Source organism: Caloenas nicobarica, chromosome 10 (assembly GCF_036013445.1).
Source record: "Caloenas nicobarica isolate bCalNic1 chromosome 10, bCalNic1.hap1, whole genome shotgun sequence".
Lineage (NCBI taxonomy): Eukaryota > Metazoa > Chordata > Aves > Columbiformes > Columbidae > Caloenas > Caloenas nicobarica.
This window is the reverse complement of record NC_088254.1, coordinates 15702949-15723954: the sequence shown is the minus strand read 5'-3', so window position 1 is coordinate 15723954 and position 21006 is coordinate 15702949. Positions and strand designations below refer to the sequence as shown.

General features: G+C 52.7%; 1 protein-coding gene across 3 annotated transcripts; it reads left to right on the top strand.

The window, feature by feature from the left end:
• The first annotated feature begins 5690 nt into the window (after positions 1-5690).
• Positions 5691-8964, top strand: AEN (apoptosis enhancing nuclease). 3 transcript variants are annotated; one of them, XM_065641848.1, is made up of 4 exons: positions 5691-5768; positions 6246-6910; positions 7127-7327; positions 8163-8964. In XM_065641848.1, the coding sequence occupies exons 2-4, from the start codon at positions 6248-6250 to the stop codon at positions 8364-8366; spliced, it is 1068 nt and encodes a 355-aa protein (XP_065497920.1). In that variant the 5' UTR covers positions 5691-5768; positions 6246-6247; the 3' UTR covers positions 8367-8964. The 3 variants fall into 3 exon arrangements, with proteins under 3 accessions (XP_065497920.1, XP_065497918.1, XP_065497919.1); XM_065641846.1 differs by having other exon boundaries at positions 5694-5722; positions 6243-6910; XM_065641847.1 differs by having other exon boundaries at positions 5701-5768; positions 6243-6910.
• Positions 8965-21006: the final 12042 nt, after the last annotated feature.

The following is a 21006-nucleotide window of genomic DNA, read 5'->3' as shown; positions in this document are numbered from 1 at the left end:
CAAAAAACAGCCTTCAGGACCCAGCAGTGTCAATCTGTTGATTGCACTAAAGTCCAGGAGATGGCTTCAGGTCGCTGAGTTCCTACCATAGCTCTTAGGCTGTAATTACGTTCAAGGCTCTTTGCTTTGGTTATTTCTTTTTGCTGGTGCTTGGAGCTGCTGCACTGATCTTTTCTTCAAGGCTGACCTCCATGTAGCTTCCCCGGAAAGAGCCAGGCCTGTTATTTAAACCAATTCACAAACCAGCTCCCAAAGGCCAGTTGCCCATTATACAATTTTTTGAACAGCAGGAATCAGCAGGGCTGATGGCGGCCGAGCTCTTTGTGTCGGTTCAGGGAAAGCATAGGAAAAGAGACAGATGTTGTGTGTTAGCAGCATCTCTTCCCAGCTCAACCTTCCCCCAAGGTCCTGGACCACCCAATATCACCAGTTCGAAGGACAGACCAAGATCCTGTCCCCATGCAAAGCTCTCGGCATCCCATCCCCAAGCTGCTGAGATCCACGTCCCTTCCCTGTCAACCCAGGGACAAAACCAGGTCCCTGGGCAGCAGCCACCAAGAGGAAGAGGAGCTGAATCCGGGTTTTTCCTTCTTTCTTTTTCCTTTTTTTTTAAAATTTTTTAATATTTTTTTTAAGAACAAAGAATTAAAAAGTGGCAGCACTAGTGAAGGGTAATTATTCCTCTGTTCCAGCTGAAATACAATTAAGGCAGCTCTCAACGAGCCCCCGGGATATTGTGGTTTACTAATTAACAAGCGGATATGCTGTGGCCCCTGTCATGGCAATTACAGCATGAGACAGGCTTCAGGAGCTCTAATTACACGTCAGCTCACGACACACGCTGCAATACAAATTAACGAGGGCTGAGGCTGGTGATGCAGGGAGTTTACCCAGTGAGAGGCTGAGCTGGGCAGCAGGGATGGGGTTGACAGGGATGTTGTGGGGTCAGGAGGATGCAGGGAGCAAATTGGGGTAAAATATGCCAGGGCTGCCAAAAAAAGGTGCATCAGAGGAAGGAGAGGGGCTTTTGCTTTGCAGAGCTGTGGTCTGATGAGTGGCATTTGGGATGACTTCAATGAATAGCAAGTATCACATCTTCCACCATTAATTCCCAGACCAATAAAGCTGCTATTAAGAAAAGAAGTCAGATGGGAAATATTCAGTAGGGTTTTGACTGCTGACAAATAACTAACAGTGCTCCCAAAGCCAAGAGGAATTTTTTTGGACAATTTTTTTTATTGGTAAAAGTTATGCAGTTTCAGGTTGAGTTCAACTGATACCTGGCTAAAGCTATGGAGGAAAAAAAAAAAAAGACGATCAGGATTTTTGTAAATGCAGTTTTTACATGTTGCATTTTAAAAAGCTGTTTCCTTTCAAAACAGATTCAAAAGACATAATTAAACCAAAATACAGACCACACACCTAATGAGGACATTTTGTTTCTGACAAAAATGAAACTATATTTATCAGCTTCGCTGGTATTTATCAGATCTTCGCTGGTCCCAGCCCAGCAGCGACACAGGTTTTCTGTGATAGCAGCGAGCCTTTCGAATTTATTGCTCCTATTGTCACTGCTCCAGCACCCACCTCCTGCAGGCACCTGCGGAGGGACAGTGCGGGGTGATGGTAGTGGATGCCCCAGGCTTTGGTCACTGCTGTCACTTGCAAATGCTGCTGCAGACAGGGTAGTTCTTGGGCAGATGGGAGGATTGGGGGAGGCGGAAGCAAAGCCCCTGGGTTTCGGGGCTCCCTCCAGCACCACGCGGGGTGGGCTCCGTGGAGCTTGGGGACGGCCCTTGCAGGGGAGGGAGTGTCACGCCATGGGGATGTACAGCAGGTCCCTCATTTGCTCCTGGCTGTGATGAAGGTGTGAGACCAAACAGGTGAAGGGGTTTCAGATTCATCCTCTCCAGGTGTGCTGTCCCCATGTGCTGTGGGGAGGAGACCCTGCCCAGTCCCCAGCTGCCAGCACCCAGAGCATGAAGCCACCAGAGGCCACCTCCACTGAGTGGAAGGGCACACACGTCCTCACACATCAATCCCAAAATAGATCTCATTAACCATCTCAATTAACACAAGCCGGGCCCTGTCTCCTCCTTGCTGCCCCAGCCTGAGCTGTACATAAAAATAACGGTTTATTACACAGCGGGCAAAGCCCGGCTTATCGCTGCAGACAGGAAATTGCTGCACAGAAACTGCACGTTTCATTTTTAATAAGTTTGGCAATAAAATGTCTCGTCAAATGAGGCCACGACAGGGCGATAATGAAGCTTCCGTGTGGCCCATAATTGCTTACTGCTCTCCTGGGGGTGAGCCAGAGAACGGGGAGTGAGGGGGGAGCTGTACGGCAGTATCACCTGCCCTCACCTCCTGCTTTGGGAGCATCCCCACTGCACCAGCACCTGCCTGGGACATGGTTGTGGAGAAGGTCTGTCCATGCTGGAGGGATACAGGCAACTCCCACAGAGCGGTGGAGGAGGTGTCAGAGGAAAAGGGAGGTGGTTGGTGCTCCAAGGGAAAGGAAAAGGTTTTCTGCCTTCCAAGTAGGACTTTTCAGCACTGAATAGTCTTTCAGGTTGGGTGAGTGCTGTTGCAGCCAGTCCGTCTGTGTCCTTAGCTGGGATGGGAATGGTCTCCTGGAGGTTTTGCACAAGCAGGCTCAGGATGAGGAACTCAAAGAATGGCTGAAGAATTGAGAGCATAACGCAGGAATGAGGAAAGCACACTGAGGAAAGCTCATTGACTAAGACCCTACAGACATTCCTCACTTCTTCACAAAGGTCCTCACTGTCCTGCCAGCCATCTCCCATGGCTGGGAGGGGACAGAGAAGTCCAGGGGGACACAGGCACAACCAGCCCTGCAAAGACAGGTGCGAGCTCTGGTGCTGTGCTAATAGGAGACAAAATGAGCCGTGTCCAGGCTGGGACTGGGAAATGAGGTGGTTTAGAGTCACAGCAGGAACATGCTGGTGCTGTCAGGGACCGCTGGCTGCCAGTGGGCTCCCGGGCGAGCGGGAGGCTTTGTTTGCCCCTGGCACTGAGTTTACCTGGAATTACTGATCCACATTCATAAACATGATCACATTAATTGGCTGCCGCAGCTGCAGCCACTGTCTCCTCCCAGCACTGGGACTTCATCTCCCTTCCCATTCCAAATGTCAAGATGTTTCTATTCCTCCATCCGCTCCGCACCACGGCTGAGGATGGGAAAGTGATTGGAGAAAGGAAAGAGTCAGAGGATGGGTGAGGCCACAAGCCTGGAGACGGTGACAGACACCCACTGCCACCACCTCCACTTGCAAAGCCATGCATTGAAAATGAACCGCAGACACCTTCTCAATGGGTCCATGAGCTCTGCAGGAAAGCTCCGCAGCCCCAGGCACCTATGACCTGGGGACAACACCTCAGCTGGAGACTGGCTTTTGTTGCAGGAGCAATGACCAGGTGACGGGAGAGGGACCAGCTCCCAGCTGAGGACAGAGCCAGCCAGGCTGCTCAGCCTGAGATGAGGCTGGTGCTCATCTCGCTTGGAGCGGGGCCAATCACTTCTAGTAAATTATTCATCCAACAAATTTAGCCTGTTATTCTAGTCATGCTCTACCCAGTGTTTTACAGATTTCCTTATTATTTCAAATTGTGCAAATATTGCAGAAACCTCTCCCAGGCTCTGGTGCGTTCTGCCTTCATCTCAGCTCTTGGCTCATCTGCCACATCCAAAGCAGCATTTCTACCACCTGGTGCCAAAACCCCCATCCCTGCCAGGCCACAGGACCTTGTGGAGATAAGCAGCATCCCTGTTGGGCACAAGGCTTCTACCAAAGGGAGAACCACCTACCATGGCAGAACCATCTACTGAAGGTCCAGAGGGCAGTGGGATGAGAGAAGGCCATGGTACACCAAGGAACCATTTGAAAACATTCTGACATTTTCCCATCTCCATCCTTGTACCTGGGATAGGAGAGAAAAATGACACAACAATTCCTTCACAGCCTGGGCTGTTGTGACCTTAGGAAACCAGAGAAAGCTTTTTCCTTCCTCCCCAGGTGTCCATAATTTTGCTTGTTGAAGCTTTTTTATAACCATGAGGATACAGCTAAAATTTCACACTGCCAAGAGGAATTGCATGCCCCTTGCAAAACATACAGCTTGGGAAAGAAGGTGTCATCAAACAAAGATGCAGGGAGATGGATGGGTTTGTTGTGGATGAGCCATGACTTGATCAGACCCATGAGTGCAACAGCAACGTGTACAAACCAAGAAGCACCGAACACTTGAGGCACTTGAATCCCTCATCCCACTGCAGGGTGTGAGGGAGAAGAGGAGCCAGAGATGCCACCTCCCTGCCCACCCAGATCTGGTGGAGATATGCCACAGGCAATGCAAGTCCATTTCCCTCCCACCAGGGCTCATGTCTTCCCCCGGCTTGTGCAGTCACGGTCAGCTCACACCTTGCTTAGGGTGAGAAAAACGGGGCAGAGTCCCAGGAACCACAAATGAATCAATCCCCAAGAGGTGTAACACACAGTTTTACCAAAAACACCAGAAAAGAGCATAAATTTCTACATAAAGGCCTGCCAGGACTCCTTAGCAAGTTATTGTGCGACAATCGAACTACTCTCATTAGGCAGAATTCATTAGCTGAACAGCAGGGATGGAAGCAATGGATGTAAAACAGAGTAACAGATTTAAGGAAGAGGTTTACTAGGCAGAAGAAAAACAAAGGAAATAGGAAAAAATACATTGCAGGGTGATCTAAATATTTTCTTTCTGACCCAACAGAAGAAGCTCACCGGTGGCAAAAAGGTGAACAACGAAGCATGAAAGCGCTTGTCCTGCATCTCTGTAAGCCCCTTCAGCAGTGGGGAGAGGGGATGCTCAGTGTGGGGCCCTACAGGACAAGGACAGAGACGCGGTGCCTGGCTCCCTCTGGAAGACTAGTGATTTTGTTGTTGTATGGCTCATCCCACCACAACAAGTCACAGTCTGCCCTAGGGTGCATGGCCTCTCCGGCGATGCTGAAGGTGCAGGAGTGAGCCGGCAGCCACAGCTGTTCTGCACTTCTGACCACCTCGGCCGTTGCTTTCGTGAGCCTCGAGAGCGAAGCAACGAGAGGCTGGTCTGAAACCCCCTCTTGCACCTGAGCCCCAGCCAGAGCTGCCCCTCACATCCCTGGGAAGCACCACAGGAGAGCCTGGAGGATGCAAACACCATGCTGCGGTGCCTCAGCCCACCCTGCAGAAGCAGTGCTGCCGCAGCCTAAGGGTCCCCAGCAGGAGAAGAGTTGTCCACAGGGTCAGCATTGTGCTCCAGCAAACACACAGCAAAACCACAGCACATTGGTACTGTGCGCCAAGCTGCAGGGCTGGGTACCCCAGTGTATATCTCCACCCCAAACCCACCACCCAGAAAGGTTCTATCCCGCCACGGGTGGGAGAAGCTGAGCAGTACCCAGATCCGGGATGTGAGCACCAGATGTACCGCTCCAGCGGTCCCATAACAGCCCCAAACACGCCACCGCGTTACCGCCGAGGCGCTTTATAGCGAGGCGGCGCCAGCCCCACCCTACCCGGCCGCGGGCACCGCCCCTCGTATGCAAATCACCCCGCGCCCAGCCAATGGGAAGACAGAGGGGCGTGGCCACGGCGGGACTTGCCCGGGCATGTGAGCGCGGCGGCTTCCGGGCGAGACACGTGGGAGCCGCGCCGGGTGCGGGCGGGCAGCGGCGGGTCCGGGGCAGCGGCGAGTCCGGGGCGGACAGAGGCCTGAGGGTGGGTAATGGGGCGAGCAGGAGCATGGGGTCGGGTAATGGGGCGAGCAGGAGCGTGGGGTCGGGTAATGGGGCGGGTAGGGCACTGGGGCTGGGAGTGCGGCAGAGAAGGCCTGGCTAATTGGCAGACAGGGCCCTAGGGGGTGTGTAATCGGGTGGGCGGGGGGTGGCAATGGGGTGGGCAGGGGACTGAGAGTCGGTGAGGGGGTGGCCAGGGCCCTGGGACCGGGTATGGGGCAGGCAGTGACCCAGTGACCAGGCAATGAGAGGGTAAGGGCCTGGGGACAGGGTGTGACAGTGTGTCCATGTCCCCCCCCATCCCCTGCCCCATAGCTCCGTCTTGAGCTACGTCAGCCTACCCATGCCGCGGGAGGGGTGATATGTCATGGGGGGCGTGCTGTGGATTACACGGGTCCCTTTTGACAGGGGAGCATGGAGACTGCATGACACTCGTGCCCCTCTGTGCCCATTCCAGCAGGGATGCCTCCTGGCAAAGGGCAGGTGACCCCACTGCTGACCACCCCAAAAGACTCCGTGCCCGCCCCGCAGGGCACCCATGGACCCACCACGGGGGGCTGCGCTCAGGCCCTGGAGGGTCCCGCCATACTGCAGGGTCGCAGCAAGAAGAAGAGTCGCAAGCACCAGCGGTTCCTGGAGCGCCGGGCACTGCTGGAGCAGAAGGGGCTGCTGAGCCCCCACCGATGCTTGGGCAACCAGACCCCCATGGCAGGGCTGGTGACAAGCAGCACGGTCACCAACGCCGGTGACACCATGGCACTGCACTGTGGGAAAGTCATCAAGTCCAAACAGATCCTCTCCCCATCCGCCTCTCCAGACAGCATAGCCAGGCATCACTCCGTGCTGCTGTCCCAGGGGAATGGCAGCTCCAAGGGGGTGCAGATGTCCTCCCCGTTCCTGCAACCTGGCAAGTATGTGGCCATCGACTGCGAAATGGTGGGCACAGGTCCTCAGGGCAGGCTGAGCGAGCTGGCACGATGCTCTGTGGTGAACTATGAGGGGGACGTCATCTATGACAAGTACATCCAGCCTGAGCTCCCCATTGTGGACTACCGGACACGCTGGAGTGGCATCACCAAGCAGCACATGAAAAGTGCGATTCCCTTCAAAACTGCCCAGGCAGAGGTGAGGAAAAAGAGAATTTTTTTTAAAAAAAGACTGTGTGTTATCTGCCGGCCACAAATTGGAAGCCAGTGGGTTGGTTTGCTTCTTACTGCTCTGTTCTGGGAACCTAAAAAGCTAGAACTGAAGGAACTGAATTTAACATAAAATTATTTATTTTATGCTTAATTAGTGTTTCTTTTGGTGCACTGCCTGTCTGACCTTTTCTGACGCTTCCAGATCCTGAAGATCTTGAAAGACAAGATTGTGGTAGGACACGCCATCCACAACGACTTCCAAGCCTTGAAGTACTTCCACCCCAAAGACAGGACCCGAGACACCAGCCAGATCCCCATGCTGAAGCAGAGGGCAGGGCTGCCCGTTAGGGCCAGCGTCTCCCTAAAGAGCTTGGCCAGGCACCTGCTCCGGAAAAAGATCCAGGTGAGCACTAGGAACCTATGGGGACCAGTTCCTGGGTTTGTGATTGAGCCTGTGTGATCAGCCTGGTCCCCCCCATGTCCATCAGTGCTCTCTGTGAGATGGAGATGAACATTTTTCATCCCGTACTCCTGGTTATGATCAAGCTGGGGGATCCCAGGACTTCACAAGCTGACCATTAAGCATCTCAGTAAAGCAGGAACAAGACCTCTGCCCTTCAAAAGGTGCTTGTATGGGAATGTAGCACAAGATTGGCGAGGAGGTTGGTTAAATGTAAATACGCTCAAAGTGACTTGCACCTGTCTGTAGAAAAAGCACATACATCACACTAATTGTTTTACTGACCTTGTGTGCTTGATGAGTAGAACCTCTGTGTCTAACACAGGCCTGTGAGAAACTCTAGAAACCTTGTCACTATGTCTGAGATTCTTGTTTTGTTGTGAGAAAGAGCGGGAGGCTGCACCTGCCTGAAGCCTTGAAATACAGGCGAGCTCAGCAGGCCCAGGGATCTTCCAGCAGGGCTGAACTTACCAGCGCCTGCGTCCCCGCTTGTGTCACCTCTGCCTGGGAGCTTAGGTGTGAATTCGGAGATCCCCCAGTAGAGAGGTAACTAAAGTAAAACTTGCTCTTTGCAATGCATTCGTGGCCTCTGGCTCTTCTTGCAACATGCCTGTGTATGTGTACACAGTGCTTGAGATGCATGTATCTCCTGGGCTGCATCAAACCTTTGCCATCTCCAAAACCCCCAGCACTCATGTCCTTCTGAGGAGCAGGCAGGGTAACCCGTTGGATTTTTACCAGACCCTTTTTCTAACAAGTCTTTCCCCCCTTTGCTCAGGTCGGCTGCAAAGGGCACTCATCGGTGGAGGATGCTCAGACGGCCATGGAGCTGTACAGACTGGTAGAGGTGCAGTGGGAGACAGACCTGGCCCGGAGCCTGCCCACCCAGCCCCCCAGCCCCATCACAGACCCCACCACAGACAGCAACCAGTACCTGGATGACCGGTACTGGCCCACAGACCTGGTGACAAGCAGCTTGTGATGGGGGACAGTGTCTCCTCCACATGTTTCAGGCTATCTTGATGCCTTCAGCTATGGCAGGTGGAGGTCGCTGCTGACCTCCTTCACTAGGGCTTGTGCCCCACATGCTCTGCCCAGCACCTGGGTCCACTGCGGACAGCAGCGCAGAGGAGTCGGATGCCCCCAGCCCTGCCTGGGGACAGAGAAATGGTGGCACTTAGACACTGGCGATCTCCTCTAAACGGTCTGCAGCCTCTTCCTGTTGCGCAGCAATAAGTGCTGTGGCTGTGCCGTGTTCATCTGTCGGTGTTTGGAGATGAGAAGGGTTCCTGGCGGAATCCCTGTGGGAGTGTGAGTAGGCTGGGGCTGCCAGGGCACCTCCTGTGTCCTCTGGGAAGGGGATACCCCCATGATGGGCAAATGGCAAGTCTTAGCATGGGGGGGCTGAGGTGTTTTGCTGATGCCCAAAGGCTGCAAAACATCTGGGCCAGTTGAACAACCAGTTTCCTCCTCACTTTTTTTGCACAGTGAAGCCTGAAAAGAAAGTCTGGATCTAATCAATGTCCAGCCTGGACGAAAGCACAGGGTGCACTTCATTTAAAATAGACCACTTACGTATTTATCCAGTTCTGAATTAAAAGCTGTCCTTGCAAAACCCTTTTGTGTGTGGTGCGTGATCTGATCTGGCAGCTCTCCAGGAGGGAGAGGGCAGAGATGGGGTCAGCATTGGTGCCTGTGTCCTGTGCTGTGCCCCAGTCCTTAAAACCCACCTGCAATCAGAAAAGGTGCTTTGAATGGCTTGATGATGGCTGGAGTGAGCAGTTCTTGGGGTGTGGGCTGGCAGCAGGAGCAGGGGATGGGCTCAGCAAGAACCCTGTGGTCCAGCACTGCTGGCTGCTTGGAAAAAGCCCATTGCAAGAGAAAGCATCCCACTGTGTCCTGCTGCAGCAGTGGGGCTGTCACAGCTCAGAGAGCTCCCTGGGATTTGCCCACCCTGTGAGACAGCATCCCTGTGCGCAGGGTCTGGTAGGGGTGGGAATGATGCTGACCTGTGGTATGGGCTGCTGTGATGGTGTGGGGACCAGGGTGATGCTCACCTGCAGTGGCTGCTGCTTTATGGGTGACATCTGTAGGTATCTGTGGCTGCACCGCTGTACCCAGCTGGGCACGTGAGCATCAGTGTGAGGTTTGGGGCTGGACATGGAGAGTCGCACGCTTCCCCAGGTTGCTGAACAGCCATGGTTAAACAAAATCAGTACTTTTTTGCCAGATGCCTCAAGGCTGAGGCCACCCCTTTAGCACATGGGTCCCCCAGTCATTGCCCAGGTTGTGAGACAGGATGGGGCTAGGAGGCTGCTAGCACCCCAGGAGCTTTGGGAGTCCAGTCACAGCGCTGAAATGGAGTCCATGTCTCTCCAGCCAGGCTAGACAGGTCCCAGGCTTTTCCCGAGGAAAGGAGAGCTCAGCCCCAGCCTTGGGAAGCAGCCAGGGAGCCGGGTGACGCAGGCACACCTGACGCACACATCAGTGCCATTACAAGACACATCTTGCACTTCCCATCTTAACTCCTCCCTGCCCGGCAGAGCAAGCAGGGGACAGCTCAGAGACACTTCAGAATGTGTCAGACATGTCTAAAAAGCTCTGCCCTCCAAGTGGCCAAACTGCAACCACCCTTCAACAGTTGCACTTAAAGAAATAATAGTAACTTGGGCTGTGTCTTGACCTCATGGTCTGGGCACTCCCCACCAGTCCTGGTAGGAAACATGGTCCCATATATGCCTTTAAATCCTGCTTGTGGCAGTTCGTCCCAGGCATGTTCCAGATGCAGCAAGCTGTAAAACCCAGCTGGCACCACCTTGGTGTGAGCCTTAGGGTGCAGCTCAGCTGAGCCCCAGCGTGACACCATGCCACGTCAGCAGGTCCTGGTGGGGCACACGAGGGACCTGCACTCCGTGGGTGCAGGAGGAGGGAAGCTGGCACAGGTTTTTTTTCTTTACATTTCCTCCTCTTTGCCATTTCTGCCTCTTCCCAGAGCAGCCGGAGGGAAGCACACACAGCTGTGGGAAAGGTGACAGGAGCTCAGTGGGTCAGCACAGCCACCATCAGAAGACGGTGGCATCCCAAAGCTGACACAGCAGCACTGTCTTCTGCCCCCAGGAAAGCAGACCCAGAGGAAGGACACAGCGGAGGGGTGCTTTGCTCATGGCCTTATAACCTAGCCCATAACTGCATCTTCTCAGGGAGGACGTGTTTGTGGGGAGCTTGCATGGGGCACCCCACAGCTCCCAGCTCAGTGGTCCACCTGAGCCCCCCCAGCCCACACTGTCCCACCACCCACAGCACCGACTTGCCCAGGGCCAGCTGATGGCTTGATGCAGGACACGGGTGCACTGGGGTGAGGCTGGAGAGAGCCGCCGAAGGAGGTGGAAAGCCACGAGGTTTTATCAGCCTATGACTCAGCCTGCCTTGCCGTCAGCCAGCGGCGAGGGGAAGGCATAATTAAGGAAAAAAAAACACATTTCTGAAGTCTTGATCATCCAAACACTGTAGTGAAACCCACTTCCAATAGTAAGCCCAGGCTGAGCTGCAGGCAAGGGACAATTTTCTCTAAACATTCATCCCCTGTGACCCAGGGCAGCTTTGTCCCTGCCTGCCCACGCCGTAGCTCCCCAGCCTGCCTGCACAGCCGCCCACGTCCCCTCCTGGCAGCACAGTCCTGGGCTTGCACGGTGGCACATAGCAAGGAGAAAGTCTCCAGCTGCCTCTGAGAGCTTGTTCTCATCACCCCCTCACTGATTTAACCCCCCTGCTGAAATACCCCCCCACTTTAGGGGCAAATTTGAAGGTAGCAACACAGCCAAAGGCTGGCTGCCCTTTGGTACTCACATGTCCTGCAAGTTTTGCTTCTATGCAGTGATCTCCAGCTTTTGGGGAACCTGAGAAACAAATTTTGGGCGTCAATCCCCATCTACATCAGCTTTGAAGGGCTGGGAAAAACCCCACATTGTGCTCTGCAGCCCTCAAGCCCCCCCCAGGCAGAGTTGCTGAGGAGCAAGCCCCATAAGGGATGCCAAGGGGTAGTGACAACCATCTCCCTGCTAATGAAATGATGTTTGCTCTGAGAAATCTGCATGGCAACTTTCATCCCGTTTGCACCTGGTGAACCCTTCAAGAGCTAATCAAGATTTTCACAGGTGTTTCTGAATATTCACATACATGCCAGGGAGTTGCTATGGCTGAGAGCAGCCAACCTTCTCTCTGGCTCAGCACTTAAGCAGCCTGCCGAGCATCTTTAGGAGGGTGGAGGAGAGCTGCACTGGCTCACCATTTGCACTAAATTTCGTGGTAATTGAAGAATCTGCAGAAAGCTCAGCCGTTGTCTCAATGACCCTGAATAATGATTAACTGAAATGCACAAATCCAGCAATGGGCTTTTTTATCAGGAGAAAACATTGTCAAATGAGTTTTTCCCAGCCAGCTGCGAAAGCAGGTAACTGATAAGCCCATCATTGGAGTGGGGCTGAGCCAATGGGAGCTGATGGCGATGGCTTTTACTTCTGTCTAGCAACAGTTTCTCCTTGAGCAGCAGACGGCAATTTGATGCTTTGCCTTGCTCTTATTGAGCTTCCTCCTTCCTGCCCTCCTGCTACACAAAGCTTTTCATGGAGGAGTTGGAAACTGAGTTTTGTGTGGATTGTCCATGTTTTTCTGCATGTTTTCTGTGTCTATTCCTCTCCTGCATGGTGAGAGCTTTGCAGCTGTAAAAGAGGATGCTTACCCCCTGTCCTGCTCACATCCCAGGCTCTGCTCACACTCTGCCTTGCCCATGCACGCAGGGCTCTGCTTCTGCTGGGTGTTTGTTGGACACCCATACGGTGCTCAAAACTGCTCTGTGGCAGAATAGCAGCTGTACTGGGAGACCCTGGGCCAGGGATGTGTCTGACACTCCCACCCTGCAATGCCAGTGTCTCGCTGTGGTCCTGCTCCTCTCCTGGCTGTGGGGGGCTATTTGCATGGGGACCATGGCTGGGAGCAACATCCCCTCATCAAATGCCTGGTTTGTTTTGATGCTGGCTCTGGTTATCACAGTAAATGTGTTTGAAATGCCATGTAAGCCCCAAATGCCTCAGGGTGGAGCAACGCTGGTACCTGATAACAGCCCAGAACAAGCTCCTAACCTGGGACAGTCTGTCCCCTCACCGTGGTGACACAGAGGGACAATTTGCCCTGTTTGCAGGCGGAGAGAAGAGACTTTGCTCAGGTGACTTGCCAGAGACCAAACTGGTCGCAGTGGAGGGAGGAATGGGCCTCTCTGTGCCGCCACCCCATCAGTACCCCCACCCACCACCACCCCTCCCCTCTATGCCCTGAGTGTAAATTAGAAGGCAGAAAACTCTCAGCCAGCTATAAATTAAAAACTCAGGAGCTTTAATAACCTGCTTGGCCGGAAGGAGCGAATAGGTGTGATGTGGAAATGAATAGGTACATCTGGCAGCCACTTAGCACTGGCGCTGCAGGAGGGGTGTGCGCGTGTGCATGTGTGTGCATGTGCATGTGTGTGCATGTGAACCGCCAGCACAGCCTCCCGGATTGGCTGCAAAACCCCTTCCCGACCAATGCTGAGGACCAGGGTGGCCTAGCAACAGCCTTTCCCTAATGAAAAACAAGCCACTTAAGCATCGTGATTGTCTGCGGATGAGAGGAAAAGGCACAATTCCCAGCACACCCCAACCTCCCTGGGAAGCTGGACCCAAACAGGGGCTGCAAAAGCTGTGCTGGAGGGGTGGGGGTGACCCGACCTGAGTACCCATGTACCCCTTAGGCCCTGTGCCATGGTTGCTTTGGGTGCATGGGAAGGGTTTGCTGCAGGCACGACACGAAGAAGATCCAGGTGATGAAACCCTCAGCTGTGTGGGCAGCCTGGGTGCCAGGCTCACCTCCAGTATGGCAAGGGGACCCCCGCCACAGGGACCCCAAAGCCCTGTACCCCTGGGGCAAGCTGGGTGCTGGGTGCCAAGTGGCCACCGGGGCCATGAGCTGCTGAAGATGCCACCTTTGGGGCAGGAGGGTTTTGTGGGGTGCAGTACTGGGGGCATGTGGAATGCTTCCCAGAGCCACCAGGTACAGAAGGGGCAAAGGGGCTGGTGACAGTTGTAGTCTTGCTTGGAGATGTCACCTTCCCACATCTCTGCCCCAGGCTCTCCCCTCCCCTGCCCAGGGAAAGAGCTCTGAGGACAGCAGGGCTCGAACACTGAGCATAAGCCTATGCCTTAGCGACAGCCTCCCTGCCAGCCAGCTCACAAAATAACTGCTGAGCTTATGGCTGGGGGGACCAGGAACTGGATTTGTGACCAGTGGGCACAGGGACATGTTGCAGGAGTCAGGCTGGGAGCTGGGGACAATGGCAGAGGGTATTGAGGCACAGCATTGCTTTTGGGCTGCAGAAACACCTCTTCCTTGGGGAACAGCGAGATGCAGGTGAGCTCTCTCCCAGCAATGTGTGCAATTCCCAGCAAGGCAATGGGGACAGAAGACGCAGCTCAGCCCACCCAGTACTGGAGTAGCAACACTGTGGTGTGGCATTTTCTCCATCCCCAATTGTTGCATCATCCTTGTGGTCTTTCAACCTGCTTTTCCCCTACCTGCTTGCCCTGGAGGTGATGGGGAGATGTTAGAGCACCTATGGTGGTTTTTTAAATTTTCTAATTCAAAAGGGAGATTTTGGCTCAGCTGAAAGCACAGCCCCTGCCTCCAGCTCAGACCTGCCCCACAACAGAGCTACTTGCACCACTCTGCTCCTGGGCACCCTTGCAAAGCATTAGAAATAACTTTTTTTCTACCCCCCCAGACAAGAAAACTAAATATAATAATTTTTCCAATGCCACCTGAGCAGAGCAGAGCAGCAAGTGTGGTCTGCCCCAGGCCAGCATCTCTGCCGGGATGGATGAAGCGTGGCGAAGGATCTTCTCTGGGGAATCCTGATGGAGAAAAATTTTAAAATAACTGCAGTAGGGGGAAAACACAAAACGTGACTCTCCACACTTCGGTACTGACCTCCTGGGGAGACTCCGCCGGTTTTCACTTCGTTTCTGCCCATTCCAGGTCCGTGCCGTCCCGGCTGTTCACTAGATGGTGCCCTCGGGCTGCTGGTTCCTGCGTTGTCCCCTCACAGGCTGGGGACGGGAGGGGGCCCGGCTCTGCCCCGGGCTCCCAGGGTGTATTTCAGGCAAGTCACAAGCATAAGGGGAGTGTTAAAGCCACTTGCATTGCGCAGTTATAACCCTCAGCATTTAGGGGCTTTAGGATTTGGGTCCAGTTACAAACTGCAAGCACTGGCCTCTCACCCTTGTCCTGGCTGTATTTGAATCCTTCAGTATTTTATATTTCTGCCACTGTGAAGGTGGTTTACAACCCCAAAACTGACAGAGGAGGTGGGATGGGGAAAGAGGCAATTCCATGGCGAATGCATTTCTGCAAAATAACAACTAACAATTCACAGCCATCACCCAAAAACCGTGTACACCCATAGTTCTGCAGCTCCAGTGCAGGAGGGAAAAAGGAGGAAGACAAACTAAAACACATTAGTGTTACTAGAAGGATATTTTAAAATGTAAATTGATGGTCACAAAGCAGCATTAGCTGCCTCTGTTGGGAAGGACAGGAGGGATGTGATAAGACATGCACACAGGGCACCCGTGGGATCACCCATGGACCCAGGGCAGGAATAGCTGGGGCTGCTGCAGGTCAGCGCTGGGAACTGTTTGCTGTCCTGGGAGGTCACTGTTTGCATTTGGCCTTCACCTGGTCAGGATGGAGACTCTCACCCCTTTATTAGAAACCACTCCTGCCTTTATAATTGTGAATCCCGGCCATGAGTGTCAATTTCCAGGGGCCAAGTCACACAAGGCCAGTCTGTGGTGGCACTGTAGGACGTGCCAGCGTCCCCCTTAATCTTCTGGTCTCTTAAAATAGAAGAATGATGGAAAAGATCAAAGACAGAGTTACACAGAGCAGCATTTGTTGTCATTTTAAGATGTTTTTAATATACAGCTCTGGGTGCAAGAGTTGCTCTAAAAATGGTTTCTTATTACTGCTCATCTCTGTGCTGCCCCAGGCAAACCCTGACTCCTGCCCATGCACAGGGATTCACACCACTCCAGGTCCTGCGGAGCCATCCAGACATTGGGGTCTGAGCTGCAGAAGCCAGGGACTGCTCCTAATTTTTATTGTTATTTTATATATATATATATATATGTATATGGTTTTATGCTGGTCACATCAAGCTGGAAATAACGTAGGAGAAATCGTGCCTTCAGTATCAGCAGCCCAAATGCACTTACCCTGTCACCAGGAGTAGGCACCAGGTGTGAAAGCAGGGGGACAGACAGCCATCCTCCAGCCCCCCAATAACCTTCACAGGCAGGATCAGGATCAGCTCTGGCTGCCTGTGTCCCCTGAGGCTGGAAAACACCCGTGCCAGGACCGAGACACTACACATGTGTGCACCAATTTGGCCTGTCTCTCTGTCCCCAGGAGCAGGGCTGACTTGCCCAGCAGATCCTGATAACAGGACGTTTTGAGCAAAACCCTTATGAAACCTCCTTTCACAGGCAGCACAGAGGCCAGTTGTTCCTCGGGCCAAACCTCCCTCTCTCCCCGAATCCTGCCATGGGATGCTCGGCTGCTCAAAACCCACAGAGCCCGTGGCAAAGGAGGGGACGTGGGAAGGGGGATTTATGGCTTGCTGCGAGAGGAGCTGTGCCGAGGCCGGGGTTTTGGGGGAGAGAGGAACAGCACGGCAGGGCTGGAGCCAGCTGACGCCAGCCCCAATCTGTGGCCTGAGACCCTTCCAAGGCGTCGGCCGAGGTACAGATGTTCCCATTGTACGTCTTGGGAGCCTTCTTGGAAAACTACAGCAGCTTCGTTCCTCAAGCTGCCTTCTTAGCTTCAGCTTTTTTTTTTTTTTTTAAATCATATATATAAGTTTGGAAGAGGGCCTTCTCACTGCTGCATTTCTGTGCCTCCTGCCAACCCCCACAGCATTTGAAGAGCTCCCTCCTCACTTTGTTCCCCGCCCCAGCCTGAACAATCGTCACCATCCCAGGGGTTGACACTATTAGGATCCGGTGCAAAGCAGCCACTGCCAACCACAGCCTGTTTCATATTGCAAGGGTTGGTTAATGGGGTAAAGCAGATGGCTGGAAAGGCAGGGTGTGCACCGGGGATCCTGCAAACTGGTTCTGCTACGGCACTGCCAGGCATCTGATGCTCAAAGTGTGTGTGGCCCCATTGCTGTCCCTAATGCAATTTTCTCACCATCAGAACAAGGAGCATCGCAGTGGGGAAAGGAGAGGTTTGGCTCATTTCTTGCTGCTTTGCTGCCTGTGTGCCTTAAACAGCATGGAGCAAAACTATAGGCAGCTCCCAGCCAGCCCCCTGCCGCCAAACCCCCCCATCCCCAAACCCCATGGGGGCCCAAGCACAACCCAGAGCAGTGTCCCTTGCTCTTCAATGTAGGAACTTGGCTTTTACAGAAGATCTTTCACAGCCTTCAGGTTACATTTAAATTACTCGAACCATGACCTCCACCCCATCATGTCCATCTTCGAGGTCTCTGTGCCCGCCAGGAGCTGTGGGCCATCCACCTTCCCCTTCTGATGTGCACCACAGACACAGCATGGGCACGGCAAGGTGCCAAGGACAAGGGTTTCAAAGGCTGCTTCACTAAATAGGGAGTCACTTAAGCCAGACAGAAAGGCAGGGAGAGCCCCACACGACAGCTTTGAGATGTCAGATCTGAGAAGCAGAGGTGCACCTGTAGGATTAAAGAGCTGAGCAGCAGCTTTGAGAGCACCCTCAGCCCCTAAATGATGAATAGGAGCCATCTCCCTTCCTCTGACACCTATATCCCTTTTGAAGTGTTGGCTCATATCCTAAAAAACTAACAGTTTTAAAGAGAAACAGAGAGAGGAGGAAACATCTTCCAGCAAAGAGTAGGTGAGCATGCACATCCTACTGCTATTCATTAAAAGTAGCTAATAATCTCATTTTTTTTTCCCAGCTCAGAGAAAGTGCTGTGTGTAAGTAGATAAGAAGCTTACATACCCAGGAGGCTCAATTAATGTTCTTAGTTCACACAGCCTCAGGTAGAAGGCATTGCTGACCCTAGGCTGCAGCTACCAACTGTTTAAGGAATAGCTTTCTTTTAAATCCTTATAATCCAAAGGCTTTTATTTTTAGGTATGCCTAGTACTCCTCATCTCCACAGCACTTCAGCACAATTTTCCCTGACTCTACAGGTACTCCTGGCTGTACACCAGCAGCCTAACAAAAATTACTTCTTTTCCCTCCCCTATCACCTAAATCCTTATACAAAAGGAAAAGGTCCCAATGAACCCAGTCTTATAAAGCCCAGCTGCTGGGCTGGGCAGGCTCAGCTGTGCTGGTGTGAAGGGCTGAGCTGTCCTACCTGTAGCCTCCGTGTTGTAAAAAGCAGGAGCTGCCTCTGGTGCTGTTTTAAGTGAGCATGTAGGAGCCCAGGGTGCCTGGAGGAGGAGGGATGGGTTGTTTTCCTCATCTGAGCTTGCCAGTCAGACTTGTTCACTCAAAGTTAGTGTTAGCTATTTGTTCTTTTGTAGCCTTATCAGAGAAGAAGCACTTGGGGATTTTTTTTTTTTTTCTAGAAAAATGGTGTTTGAGCTGAGAATGTGTTTTCTAATGATGTGCTGGGGTGTAACACCCAAGGAGTTCCTCTCTCTTTCAGAGGTGGCTCTTAGGCTGCACCCTGTGCAAACGACCCTATGCTGGGCTGTCAACAAGTCCTGCAGCTTCTTAGTGCCTTTCTCATCGCTTACTGACTGCAGCAGCAGGGTTTGTATCTGTGTCTTTCCTAGCGATGATCGAAGGACCAAGGGTCTTCCTCCTGCTCTTATGTCTCTGCATTGATGGGTGCCAGAGCACCCTAAATATTTACAAGGCAAGTGGCCTCAGTGGAGAATGCTGGGCAGATGTGGTCAGGAAGAGCAGCCATCATGAGCGGGGGCTTCTGCTGCCTCTGTGGGACAGGGGCACAGCTGAAGGTCTGTCAGCAGCTGCAGCCCACCCCTCATCCCTACTGGCATTGCCCAGAGTGCTGCCTGTGCCCTGGCTGTGTGCCTGTATTGTCGCTCAGTATCCCGACCCAGCCTTCCAGGCTTTGGTCCCCTCTGGTGTCTTTGGTGACCACATGTGAAGGTGACTTTCAGCTACAAACACTTTTAATTCCCAGCCTTATGTTCCCCCACCAACCCACTTCACCTTGTAGCTGATCTTACCCATAGGTGGGTGAACCTGGCATAGACGTACGCAAGTGCTGAGATAAACACTGTGTTTCACCCCAAGGTGAGGTGCACACTGTCCCTGTGCTCCTGGACATACCGTGCTCCCAGATTCATCCTGCCTGTCCAAGCTGATTGCTGTTTCTCACACCAGCACACACCTTTCCCCTCCTGCCTGCTCCTCTCCACCAGCTCAGCCCTCCTTTGGGACTGCCCGGTGTCTGCAAGAGGCACCGTGTGCTGAGTTCTGCTGGCTGTCATGGCAGGGAGGCTTCAACAGCATCTCCACTAAATGGGCTAGAGAAGATTAAGTGCTCTCTCTGCTCCTGAAAGGCCCATTTAATTCACTTTCACCCTTTCTTCCCCCTCCCCCAGACCTCCCTGGCATCCAGGACACAGGGACTTTTATTACACCACTGAAAACCTTGAAGGGGACTGATTTTTTTTTTTTTTTTTTTGCCTGTTCCACCCCTTAGAGAAATGTCTCCTCTGACTCGCTACCAAGCTGACATGCCTGTTGTCACGCAGAGGTGGCTCAGGCCCCAGAACAGCCTGCCGATGGGTTTGTTCAGCCAACATCTGCTTCGGGCTCAGATGGTCTCAAGAGCAAGATTTAAAGCTTGGCAGTGGGGCAGGCTCTGAGAAATGATATGTTATCAGCCAGGGCCAAAGATTGTCTCTTGCTGCTTGGTCCCTTTCAGTGGTTCAGAGGGACTTGGCAGAAGCCCTGAGGTTCTGGCAGGGTGGCAATAAGATGGGCAGGAGGCTGCAGCTGGCACTGGGATGGGGCCAGCCTGGCCTTGGCCTTTCCTCCTCTGCTTCTTTCTGTGCTGGGCTACCAGCTTGCTTCTCACCAGCCCTTAGCACTGAACACACAGCTGCTTGATGAAACAGTTGAAATTCCAGAAATGTCTGAAATTAATTTGGCTTCTTTGGTTTGCGCTGGGGATGCTGAAACCCACTTCACTCTGGGTTTGTCCTACTGGAAATGAGCTTTCCACTGCATCGCATGGGGACCAGCCATGCAGCTGGGCTGTTGTTTTGTTTGTTGTTGGGCTTTCGTTGTTTTTTGTTTGTTGTTGTTGTTTGTTTGTTTTGGTTTTGTTGTTTGTTTGTTTCTTAGAGGGGAAAAGCAGGCTGTGGGGAATGTGAGGTATCACGGGCTTTGCTCAGGGGCAAGTTTGCTGCTACACAAAGCCAAGCTCTCCCTGGTATCACAGCCCCAGAAGCAGCAGCAACACTGGTGGGGCTGCTTTGGCCAGCAAAGCAGCAGTCACAGCTCAGTGCTGGAAAGGGGCTAAATTCCCCAGTGGAGCAGAGAGCTGCAAAAAGTGCTGGTGGTTAGATACTTCATTGAAACCTCTCTGGATCTGCCTCATTGAAACAAACTGGGTATCAAAAGCTTTGTCTTAAGACAGCAGGGAAAGGTGTATCTGCCTATTTGGTGAGCTCTCCATCCCAGACAGGCTTCCCTCTATTTGCTGCCCTTTACGAGGAGTATTTTGGATTAATCCTGCATCCTGTGCCTGACTTTGAGATATTGCTTTGTGTTCAGTGCCCCTCCAGCCCCCTCGTGAGAGATACAAATGCTCTGATATCCCTGTGACAGCAGCTCTGCGCTGCTATAATCTCAGCTCCTGCAGTGTAGGAGGCATCCGCAGGGACACGGTGCTGCCACTGCCTTCCAGCCTTGTCCACAGCCCCTTGGGTTAAGCCAAGATTGTGTCCTTGCAGAAGTCCATGGCAAAACTCCAGAGTAAAAGGTCTCAAGTTTCTCATTAGGAAATCTTACTGAAGGTACAGTAATAAAAACAGTATTTCCGAAAGAAAATCAAATGCCAAGGAAGAACTGTATTTTCCCCTGAAGATGCACCTATAATCCTGTGTCAATAAACACCAAGAGAAATGCTAAGCTGCTAGAAATCAGGTGGGGCTGTCTCCAATTAGCCTGTTTCCATGTGAATGCAGCACATCTGGATTTTCTTTTGCTGCTCTGACATTTCTTTTCCAACAGACATAAACCTCCAGCATGTCTTTGTATTTCTCCAAGGCAGTTCTGCCTTTCCCAGCACCTGCTCCTCTGGCAGTTGTGCTTCCCAGCTGTAAGCAGGTGAGGTGCCGCCAAGCTCTGCGGAGATGGTCATTTATCCCAGGGAAGGTCTGGCAGGTGAATTTGAGCAGCATAGGAAGAGCAACAGGCTTTGAAAATCTGAAGTAGAAAGGGACTTATGCATCTGCTGCTGCAAAACACCTTGCCAGCAAAGAGTGAAATGAGGCTTTCTGTTTTAAGACAACTGCAGGCTTTGAAGACTAAGAACTCTTCCATAAGGTCCATGCTATGGGCTT